Below are 11,948 nucleotides of genomic sequence, written 5' to 3'. Positions count from 1 at the left end.
ATAGTGAACACAAATTTTTAAGACTGCAAGTTCCAAAACGTCATGACATTGATAATTAAAATATGCTTTCACAAATTATAACACCATAAAAAGGCATGGATAGTTTGACAGTTCCTCTTCCACCCTAAATTGATCAAAAGTTGGTTGAGTGTCGTTTTTAAATTTCAATGTCTGTCACCCCAGACAACATAGAGATAAAACTGTTTAATCAGCTCCTGTTTGTTTTCAGAGAGGTGTTGCTGGATTGCTATGGGCGTCCACGCAGACGTGAGTGAACTGCTGTCACACTGCAGTCCAACAGAGGGCAAAGTGCAAGCAGAGCTGTCACAGTATACTTTATCAAGCTCTTCCTTCCTCCTCCCACCTACTCTCAAGTCTCCACCTCGTCTCTTTTTTAATACCATTCACTCAGACATCTTGCAGTGTTGTGCTGTGAATATAACACATTGTTTGTTGCAGCAAAGGTAAGCCTTTTTTGTTGTTGTTGTTTTCTGACAGGTTACAGAAAAGTTTGAACTAGTGTTGACCTGCTCTTTGTTCCATGAAGTTTGTCTTTCACCTGCATGTAAATGGCCACTGAAGGTTTAGAGCATGTGATGACTGGCAAATCTCACTGAAGAATGGTTCTACTGTAAATGCAAAGATTTATTTACTGAAACATTGAGGCAAAGAGTATACACAGATGTGTTTGCTGTGGGATTCAGATGTCTCTGGCTGAATGTTAAAGGACTTGGAAGGAGTGAAATCCCTGCCAGTAGGAGTGCTATAATTCAGCTGATCAACATAACATAACCTTAATGTAATTTCTGAAATGAATTCTATTTTGATCACTTAGGAAGACTGGAGGATAATTTGGAAACCCTTAAAAAGTACTTGAGGAAATGAAAAGCGTTTGACTAAAATAGAATGATAATTTGCAGTCATAAGATGCTGCTGTTAATTTCATTTCTGTTTTTTTTTTATTTTTTATGTACTTTCAGTTTCAAATTATCTCTTCGTTTAGGTAACAATCAAACTCTGCATCCACCAAAGCAATAGTGTTCTTTTGTAAGATCGTAAGTCAAACACAAAATAAACATAGGTGGGTGATCCACTTGGGAATTCCATTCTATAAAAATGGGAAATAGAAACTGTAATTATATGTGGCCCACTTAGTACTCAAGGACTTTTCAGGGTAGCATGAACGTAGTTGAGACACACACTTCTTGTTTTGGTTTTTCAGGCGGAGCACTGACAAATTTAGATGTGCAGCAGTAAAAAATGTTGGAAAAACATCCCAGAAATACATCATTGCAGAGAAGTCACTCATTAAGATTGTTTGCCCAGCCCTGTTAGCTGCTACTGCATGGATTCTCTAGAAAGAAGGGATGCAGCAGAGAATGGGAAATGAGGAAACAGACCAGGTCTGAAGAGTCACGTTTTTCACACAAAGAATTAAAATTTAAAGCCACAGATTTGGGAGGAAAAGCACGACAAGGGTGGAAATTCCCCAAATGCTTTGAAACAGAGGCTGTCTTGATTATTTTCTTGTAGTCATTCATCAAATCATTTTTCACTTTTTTTGTGTTCCCTTCAAATTATTTAGTAGGCTGCCTCATACTTATTGGTGTTTGCATTGCTGTTATTTTGTGATAGCATGTTTCTGAATGTGAATTCACTTTATTTGTTCTTAAAGTGTGCTATCTAATCCCCACTGAATTAGGAGGAATTTCTCAAAAATCTTTCCGAAAATGTGAATTGTTTGACACGTTTTGTAGACATGACATGGACATTTTCCCATTGTGCAGTTTTAATTCTTACGATAAGACAGAGCTGGAGGTTATTGTTGTGTGCAGCTGGTGAAAAGGGTTGCATCACTGTTTACTCTGCTGTGGTCACAAGGCTTGGGTGAACACGAGTTTAAGCACGGCTCTTTGTGTTTTCCTTGCAGCCCAGCTGTGTGTCAAACTCACTCCCAAACCAGATCTTTTTTTTGTTTTTGTTTTTTTTTTCCAAATACTGACATGTAGCTCAGTGGATGGGTTACTCAGGAATGAGGGAGGAAATTGCACTCCTTAGAATGCGTTTTTATTCTCATAAAACAATTTGAAAATAACGCTTGGAATATTAAGAAAGACAAAACTGATGCCAGATTGTAGGCCCTTCTGTTAAACACAGTCAGAGTGCATGTGTTGATCATTTCAGAATGGGTTAATAGTCATGTCTACTTTATAAAATTTAAATATACAAGCACAGAAACACTTGTACAGATTGAGAATACATCAGTTTTGCAATTCTATAGATTTCTGATCAGTTGAACAATGTCCTGCTGTCAGCTGTTACATTTCTGTATGCCATTATTCATCATTTTCAGTTTGAGAGCAATTTAAATTTTTTGCAAACAGCATCAATGCTTAGTGATTTTACAGGTTTTCTTCTGTTGTTCTATGCATGTCAAATACAAAATAGATGAAATTAGCTGTAGTAAGATGGAAAAGTAAACACTGTAAAACAGTTTAAAAAGACAGCTGGTGAGGCTGAGTAAAATTAGACACAAAATCTGTAGTTTCTAAAGAAGTTGTGTTGCTGTTACTGAAAATAAAGTAGATTTCTTAAGACAAAATTTATTTTCTTTGTCTCTGTTAACTGTTTTAAATTTGTAATCTGCTGAGTAGTAAGTTCATGAACTCTCATTTTTTGCTCGTGATTTTTTTCAAGTCTCAATGTCAGGGAGAGTTTAAGGTGACTAAGCATTTGCTCGGTCATGACCCTACTTTGTGAAGCAACATGTTCAAAAAAGGAGTGCATAAAACTGATGAAATCATAAATTTGTTGAGTAAAATCCCAATTTGAGTAAAAATTCATGTGGTCATGAACTCGGGTTCATGACCACATGAACACGAGTTCATGTGGTCATGAACATGTGGTCACAGCTTCAAAATCTCACTTCCCCAAAGTTTTAATAACTTTCTTTTTATATATGTCCTGCATCACTTTCCGAATGTTTTCAGAGGCCAATGTAACTAAAAGCTGTCATGGAAGAACTACGACAAATTGATCTGACATACATCACAGAGTGCATCATCAGCATCATCTGCCCTTCTACGTGTCCAGAGGATCTCTACCTGCAGAATCTGAGGAAGATTATCCCTATGCTAGAGTCTAAGCATGGGCACAACTATATGGTGAGAAAATATTTTTTAACAGCTGTTTTCTTTTCATGATTCTTTTCACTCATGTATAAATCCAAAGAACTACTCTGAAGGTCTTTCGTAAGGACAATAGCTATTAACATTAACGTAGACTACATTAAAAGATTTTTTAAAAATGCTACTTTTTATAAGCAAATTATAAATAGAAACAGTTAATCCCCTAACTAATCGTAATTAATTGGGGAAAATCTACAATTTTTGAAAAGCCAATTCAATTTCACTCATAGTAGAAGGGTATAAAAGAGGATCAGTAGAATTAAGAAATTGTTTAAATATACCTCTTACCTGCAAGATTAAACAGAAATGAATAGAACTAATCTGTTTAATCTGATTATGATAATTATGCTAATAATTGTCATTATTAACATAATTTTAATTATGTTAGTTAGCTTCATAAATAACATAATTATCTATGTTAATTCTGATGATTTTCCACTTACAGGTAATGAAAATATGACATTTAAAATTAGAATAAAAACAATATTTTTAAAAGACAAAATGTGAACTTCTTAAGGGTTATTATTTTCCATCTAGCAAACGGCCCTCATCTGAGTGCTTATTCTGATTTATTGAATACGACTGTAATTTCTGAACGTTCGCTTTTCTGTTCTAATACAGCTCATTAACCTTTCCCAGAAGCATGACATTCTTACAAAAACGACCCACAAGGTAATTAAGCACTCATAGGTATCTGGCTTCAAGGTTTCAGTTCTGTGTGAATGTGACACAGCCTTTTCGGTTTCCTGTCAGATTTTCAACACAGGTTGGCTGGATCTCTTAGCTCCCAGTTTGGATCAAATCTTTAATGTGTGCACAGCAATGGAGAACTGGCTACAAGGTTATCCAAAACACGTCCTGGTGTTACACTGCAGGGTAAGCATGGGGGTGGGGGGGCACTGCCCACTCACAGTAACATTAAATTGTGTTTGAGGTGATCTGTGTGGCACATGGGGGGACATAATATTTACACTTAAATCTGTGTACGTCTTCAACAGGGAGATATGGGAAAGCTTGGAGTTCTCTTGGCATCATACATCCACTTCAGCAACATGTCTGCCAGGTAACACGTTTAAGAACTGATTTCTCTTCAAATAGAGTTGAACTGCAGTACATCAGTGAATAAACTTTTGAAGACACTATGAAACAAGCCTGTTCTTCACCCTTTACATCAAACTAAGCCTGCACCATCACACTATGCAGCCAGAAGATGGATGGTCTTTGGAGGGCCTTGGAGACATTTTTGACATCTAATATGCATTAACGATGGAGTGCACTTTAAGTTACACGTAACAAGATTACCCCGTCCTGTTTGAGAGTCCGTAAATCTTCCATGTTGAAAGCATGTTGGTTTATTATCATTGTTGGAGCATAAGTGGAATACTGTGTAGGTGAACTTCCTGGCTGCAATGGGAACTAATCAATGAAGTGTCGCCTGCATAGACTGGCTTGGCTTTGTTATCAGAGAATTTCAACCTGGCTACAATGCGATTAAACAACCACTGGTCTTTAGTGACCATCCGATTTATTGTAAGGCTCTTTTGTGCTGCATAGAGCCTTACAATAAAAGCTGCTACATCCATCAGGTTGCACCACTCCTCTAAACAAGAAATTGAAACAAACTATTCAAGCTCTGAAAGGCAGTGGATACAGTACAATGATCAGATCCTGTACAAAGGAATCAGACTTTGCTGTGCTACCTTGTGAACTGGGGCTTGTAGCCTGAGAGTTGGATATGTCTCCAAATTGTGCATGTGGGTTGTTTTTGTGGAGTAGATATAAGAAGTGTTCTACGAGAACACTTTAGATTACATGTTTTTTTTAGTTTTTAACCATGTAATGTTCTGAGAAATTACAGAACTTGAGAGAATTTTAAGGTTGCTATTTTAAAGTTTTGTTTCCTGTTGAAAAGATCTAAATAGACATTTTCAGCCTGAGGCACTGAACGTTGTTTGATTTTGTCAAATCTTGAAGAGCTTTTCTGGGTGGTTGTTAAGATCAAAGAGCAATTGACACAACAAAACACAGAGGCTGAGCTCTTGACAAGCCAAAGGACAGCTTGGATGATTAAAGAGACTTTAAACTCAGAGTTGTTTGATTTTTAGCCAAATATCCTGTTGTTGTGCATGCAGGCAAGTCACACTGGTGCAAAAAATATAGCTTTTACAGAGCACATCTTCTATTTTTAACAAGGAAGTCATATTAGAAATATTAGTTTAGGTTGTGTTAATCTTCAGATGTCAGAAAAGTTCAGCTAGATTCTAATCAAATTCCTGCTCTCGGCACGTGTGCGTTGACATGCTGATCATGGCTGAACGGTTGGGAAATATCTGATTGTGACCATTGTCCCTGTGTGCACGATCCATGAGCTTGTGATTGCAGACATGCTACGACTTGTGAAAGACGCCTGGTTTCTGCAGGTAGCAGAGCCTAAAATACATAAATAATTTTGTGAGAAAAAGACAGTCAAGAGAGTAAAGGCATTCAGTTACTTTATGTGCAAATCAAATCGGGTAGGTCTAAGCAGTTTCTGAGACAGAAATCTCTGCAGGATACCAAAATGTTTCAAGCCATTTGCAGCTCAGCTAGTAGCTGCAACTTTATCTGAACATGTGCATTTCTCTCAGTGCAGACCTCTCTCTGGACCACTTTGCCATGAGGAAATTCTACAACGACAAGCTATCTGCTCTGATGATCCCCTCACAGAAACGGTAACAGCCCCCTGGCCAAGAAAGTCAAATGACTCGCATTCAGCCTTCATCTGTCATGATCTGACTTATTCCTAGATTGTCATTAAGTGGTATTTTTATCGGTACGCTTCCCAGAAACATACTCGCTGTGTCTTCTCAGGTATGTTTGGATGGTGGGCAGCATGTTGAAAGGAGGACTGAGGATGAACCCATCTCCGTCTTTTCTGCTCTGTGTAGTTCTTTATGGTCTTCCCAAAACAAGACCAGATGAAGGTAAGTGTCAAAAGAAAAATGGCAGCTACATATTTGTAAAGGGGCTTTGCAAATTGGAGTTGGCACACTTAGAACAGCACATTCAACACATCTGAAACAGTTCCACAGGGAGTGGTGAGTGGTGGCATGAGAGAGAGGTTCACAGGTCGTACCACGTTCATTTGAAACAAAACAGGTGAAGATTGTCAGACAGAAGACACCTCATAGTCAGCTTAAACAGCATCACCTGCACTTCACTTAGTTTGATGAGAATCTCACTTTGAGAGTTTCAAACATGGTTTTCTGGGTGTTTTGCCATCTTGTGCTCTTGCTGTTTTCCTGAATTTTTAAGAATAAAAGGCGCAAAAAGGCGTTTTGTACCATGGGAAATTTCATGCTGAGTCATATTTGCATCGTGTACTGCACTGCGTCTTCATACAGTTTTATAAAACGTCTCTTAAAAACTGCCTTTATGACTAATGATTTGAAGTAATTTTCTATGATTTACTCATAATCAGTCACTAGGTAGCTAGATTATATTACTCAAATAAACTGTGTTATTTTGGTTTGATCAATGAGCCTAATGTCATCTCATTTGATTTCCAAATGAAATGCAGAAATAAGTCCATATTTTTATCACAGAGCAATGATCCAACTAACTTTCTTCTTATCCCATTAAGGTGTCTGAAAGTTGTGGCCCATATTCTGGACACAGATGTACAAACATATTATTGTTATTGTTTCACTAACTCAATTCAAGTAAAACACAATACATGGATCAGTTTCACACAGGCTGATGTTTTCTATCCTTCATTTCGTTAGCTAAGATGACTTTATGCTTGCAGCTAATAAAGACTGTTGTGTATTCTTTTAAATCCCACAGGATGCTACCTTTTCCTTAGAGTCTACCAAAGTCTGCAAGCAGTTTGCACATCTCCAGTCTAGTAAGGCTCATCATTTAGACGCTCTAAACACAAAAGATAGAGGACAGTGACTAATATGTGTTTGCCTTCACTTCAGTCACGTTAATGCTGCTCAGACGGATCGGCTGTACATTGTGCTTCAGCCAGCTCAACTCCTCAAAGGGGACATCATGGTGAGAAAGTCATACTACTTCTCTATGTGTTTGTTTTCCGCATAACACATTTATTTCACCTTCTAGTTGGCAAAATAACATGGATAGAGTTCATGTTATTTGACCATCAAGTCAATTACAATAAGACACTTCTACCCATTTAGGATGATTCTTTTGTAGTTTTTCAACAAAAGTCATCAGATTTCCTTCAAACAGACATTGGGAAGCAATTGGGGTGAACTGAATTAGGTGGAACAGTAAACAGGATGCGTTGTCACTCAAATTTTCCTCATTTTTAGGTGGTGTGTTATGAAAAAAACCTTCAATCAGAGAGTCGCCAAGTCGTTTTCCGCCTCCAGTTTCACATGGGCCTGGTGTTCGGACACTCCCTCTCTTTCTGCAAGGCGGACCTTGACTGTGCTGCTGAAGGTATTTATAACCTGCTTTGTTCCAGCTCCGCTCAGGGGCTCTGTCAGGCTTTAATCTGTAACTGATAAAACTGTTGGCTCTCCGCACACCTGAACTAACGCTGGCACCTCGAAGGGCAAATGGAAACACATGCAGCTGTCTCATTTTGGCTCTCGATATTCCAGATTCCCGTTTCCCAGATGATGGAAAAGTGGAGCTGCTGTTCTCAGAAAGCCCAGAAAAGATCGCAGGTAGAATTACTCTGCCGAACATTCATGTTGTGGGAGGAAAATAAGCTTTTAATGTGTTTTATCAGAATGCATGGCAGGTTGACTCATTTTTAAAATGTTTTTCTCTGCAAATTTAGAAAAAAAACAACAACAAAAAAAAAAAAACATTTCATTGCATTGATATTGGTCTCCAGAGACATAAAAATCTTTTTTTTAATTTATTTTTTAACAGATATTTTTACTTAGTAAAAAGACATCTTGGAGGATTTACAAACTCTTTACCAAGTCTCTGCAAGCAAACACTTAATTTCCCTGATTGAATGTTATGCCATCCTGAATGCACCACATTCATGATAGTTAGTTTTTTTGTTTTTTTTTTGTTTTTGTTTTTGCAAAAATATAAAGTGTAAAACAATGACCTCATAGGCTGAAACACTTCTAGAATTGGGTAGATAGCTACATTTGTAAGGGATATGTAAGCTTTGTTGCACCTCTTTTGGTACTGGTATCAGTATCATAATTGATCAGCAGTTCAGCAAAATAATTTGACTGATTTGCTTTTCTAAACAATCTTAACACCCAATTCATTGTCAGAATGTGCAAGAGCTAAATTCCACTCCTGAGCAAAGCAAGCACATAAAATGTTCACCACTCAGTGTTCTCAAATAAATCAACTTTAAATAAATCAGTAAAAAAATGTAATGGAGCTCAAAACAGTCCTTTTAGTACATGTAAGGTTCCTACTTCATCAACTGTAATAAAAATGACTCTTGCTTTAATAGACAGTTTAGTAAAGTCTGTAAACGCAGGGCGGGGTCATATGGGACAGAAAAGCAAAGAGACTACACATAACGTAGTTATTGGCAAGAATATTTATGTCAATGGTTGCTTTGTCCTCAAAAGAAACAGGGTAGTAAAATATTAGGAGCACTTTCTTTTCGCAAAATTGTGCAACAAACAAACAAAAGAAGACATGAAAGAATAACAAAGAGCACAGGGATGGCTCTGTCTCCGATTCCATTCAGGAAAAGACGCAGCTAAACACAAACTCGGTTGGTCAAGTGTACCTTCTACAGGAGAAAAAAAAATGGAGCATGGCAAGTTAATGTCTTACTGCACCCTAAGGTTATAACAACACAACTATGATACCTTAGGATAATTTTAGCGGAAATTTGTCATGTCTATGATGTAGTTTCACTTAAAAATAAGCACCACATGATAAATAAGATAAAGACTTAAATTAACTATTAGTCTAACATTTTTGACCCCTCATATCTGTCAAGTAACTTTTAAAAAGGAGGATAATCATTAATTGTCATTTGTGAAAGAAAACGTTGTGCGTCCAGGAGGGGGCAGTGTTGGACAGCACGCTAAAAAAATAAAAATAAAAAAAAAAAATTAAAAAAAATCGTCCCGCTCAGTAGTAGCAACCAGGCTCTTCATTACTCAACAGGAAGCAATGTGAGATTTATCGGACACGCATATCAGTGAGGAATTTAAATCAGTAGATACTAACACAGGAGGAAAAACAAAGACAAACAAAATGGGAGGATATCAAAATGTAACATCTCATGTTTTGATTTTTATGAGGAATCGAACGAGGGGATGAGTTTTATTCCCTGAGTGACTGGTGTTTGTTATTTTTTATGTCTAGGTAGAGAGCAGTGGTTGAATGGGCGCTGTGTGACGGTGGACTATGACACGATGGAGCCATTAGTCAGACGAGATTCTTTCCAGGACTCGCCTCACCATGAAAGAAGTAAAGTGTACCTTTTATTCTTATTTGTCCTCCCCTGATTTGTCATTTTGTCTGGATTAGGATGGAATCCGCTAATATTGTGTTATGCGAGGGGAAAATGTGATAACATGGAAATCACACTGCTGTGACTTATTAAAAACAACAAAAAACAATATAAAACAAATAGACATTATGAAAGTAGAGAAACATGTCACTGTATAAAACTAAAATAAAACTAGACTGTATCAACAACAACAAAGGTATTTTATATGTACATATAACAATTATTTCATTAAATGAGACAAAAAGAGCAACATGTTTGACAAAATTATCTCCTCAGCTGTGCTTGTTTTCTACATTGTTCATGATTTGTTGGACATAATTTTAATAACTGCTTAGTTCCATATATTTACTACTTAAAAATGTCACAGACTTTTTGCATTCGGTTTACATTTATTAATGTTTTCATATTTTTTCTAGTTTATACTTATTTTTTGCTTTTACTTCTATCTTGATAAATCTCAAAGAAATATGGGCCAACAATGTCCAACAGGTCTTGAAATCTGGGCCAATTTGCACACAATTCTATTTTTGATTAGATTCCCTCTTTTTTCAGTATCGTTTAAAAAGACAGGTGTATATGTCTAAGAAATAATTTGTTGATGAAAGAGAGTCATTCTCTGGTGGAGTACAAACTGGATCGAAAGAGGAGGGATTTCAACACTTTCACACAATTTATTTCAAAAGAGACAATCAAATTTCCAGCTTTCTTTGGATTGCTTTGCTGTGGTTTCTTTCTTGGCCACCTACAAAATATCTCATAATTGTAGACGATTAGTGATAAAGACTTTCCTCTTAACGTTTCTGGGAATTCTCGTGAAAGCAACCGAGACAGCGAACAGACTGGAAGCTGCAGATTTTTTTTTCCCCAAGAATTTTCCAGCTCCTCGGAATAAAAACACCAACACAAAATCACAAAATCCCACAGCAGACAGCTGAAACAATGGCTTTAAGCTGTGGCTGAGGTTTCAGCTCCAGCTGTTTTATGCCATGGCTAAATCTGCCCCCGCCAGCCGTGTAATTTAGATTTAAAGACTTGTGAAAAAGTGGCACGTAAACACGGAAAACACACATAGGACTGCAAACAGGAATGTGGAACTCAGCTGCTCCTGCGACTGTTGTTTTGGAGCTCAGGTTGTTCTACTTGAACGTCTAACATTTCTCTCCTGTGCTGCTTCTATCACTCCATCCCCTCATCTGCCTTCCCTTTCTATCCGCACTGCTCTCAGGTTCAAGTTGCAGGTTGCAATTTGTCCAGTAAATTCCCTTCCCCCTTCTCCCCCGGAGTCCGCCTCCATGTTTACATTCTCCTCACCAAATATGGGCAGCTCAAGGTCCTTTTGGAGTGTTTTTTTCTTTCTTGAAAGTGCATTATGTGTATAGCACACACTTCCACCTATGCATGCGTGCATGTGTGTGTGTGTGTGTGTTTATGTGAGGCTAGTGAATGATCCACCCTTTAGTTTCCTTCCTTTCCTGAGATGAAAACGCATGAGTGCACCCTCAGCTACCTGTGTTGGCTGGGACAGGATGCAGGGGGGTGGAGGGGAGGGACAGAAACAGAGAAAAAAATAACTAAAGGGTTGAAGGCGGGGATTTGAAGTGCAGCAACATGAGAGAGGGAAAGGAGAGAGTAGAGGAGGAGGCACACCAGAGAGCTGTTAGCACCTTAGGAGAAAGAATGTACTTCACATGTCGTCCTGCTGCCGAGAAGACGGAAAAACAGGAGCAGAATCAGGAGCTGCTCTGAAACTTTTCAGTCTGCTTTCACTGTCATCCTTCTCTTTCCTTTTCTGCCTGTCATCCGTTTCGCCTCCTCTTTCCCTGAGTCCGGAGGGAGGCTTCGGCAAATTATTTCCATCCTGTTTCCAGTCAGCAGAGCGGACAGTGAAAGTTTCCTGCTGGCTGTGGGTAACGTAAGCTTTCTTACTTTTATTTCTGTTTGGGCTGATTGAAGCTTTGCTCTTTTGGATCTCTGTTTGTCAGTTTGTGAACATCAGTGTGTGAAAAAGCTCTTAGAACCACTGGGAAGTTTTTACCATGCATCTCTGGCACTTCAGTTTTATTGCCTCTCTGCACTCAAGAGGCTGTACTTACACAGCTGTGGCATTCACTGCGTGTTATCCAGTAGTTACTGTACATTGTTTTTCACTTTATCAAAATTAAACCAGCGTAACATGGAACATATCTTATATTTAAGTGGCTTATTTCTGCCCACTTCTATATAATTTAGGGGGTTGACCACAAATTAAAAGACACTAAACAACTGAACAAGCTTAATATATATATATTAATATATATATATAT

General features: G+C 37.8%; 1 protein-coding gene across 1 annotated transcript in view; it reads left to right on the top strand.

Annotated features, from left to right (window-relative positions):
* The first annotated feature begins 153 nt into the window (after positions 1 to 153).
* The window catches only part of LOC106937562 (tensin-3-like), a 51,918-nt gene continuing 40,123 nt past the window's right edge, over positions 154 to 11,948 (top strand). Inside the window, exons 1-12 of the mRNA XM_015019127.1 lie at positions 154 to 464; positions 2,991 to 3,164; positions 3,810 to 3,860; positions 3,942 to 4,064; positions 4,187 to 4,251; positions 5,816 to 5,899; positions 6,039 to 6,151; positions 7,014 to 7,074; positions 7,151 to 7,226; positions 7,505 to 7,634; positions 7,799 to 7,864; positions 9,498 to 9,602. Coding sequence (XP_014874613.1) covers positions 3,015 to 3,164; positions 3,810 to 3,860; positions 3,942 to 4,064; positions 4,187 to 4,251; positions 5,816 to 5,899; positions 6,039 to 6,151; positions 7,014 to 7,074; positions 7,151 to 7,226; positions 7,505 to 7,634; positions 7,799 to 7,864; positions 9,498 to 9,602 — 1,024 coding nt within the window. The 5' untranslated portion in view covers positions 154 to 464; positions 2,991 to 3,014. The remainder of the gene's footprint in view (positions 465 to 2,990; positions 3,165 to 3,809; positions 3,861 to 3,941; positions 4,065 to 4,186; positions 4,252 to 5,815; positions 5,900 to 6,038; positions 6,152 to 7,013; positions 7,075 to 7,150; positions 7,227 to 7,504; positions 7,635 to 7,798; positions 7,865 to 9,497; positions 9,603 to 11,948) is intronic.

Source organism: Poecilia latipinna, unplaced genomic scaffold, assembly GCF_001443285.1.
Source record: "Poecilia latipinna isolate Pla-1442-1.1 unplaced genomic scaffold, P_latipinna-1.0 Scaffold81, whole genome shotgun sequence".
Classification (NCBI taxonomy): Eukaryota; Metazoa; Chordata; class Actinopteri; order Cyprinodontiformes; family Poeciliidae; genus Poecilia; species Poecilia latipinna.
Note: the sequence above shows the minus strand (reverse complement) of the source record. Positions and strands in the feature narration are given on the sequence as shown.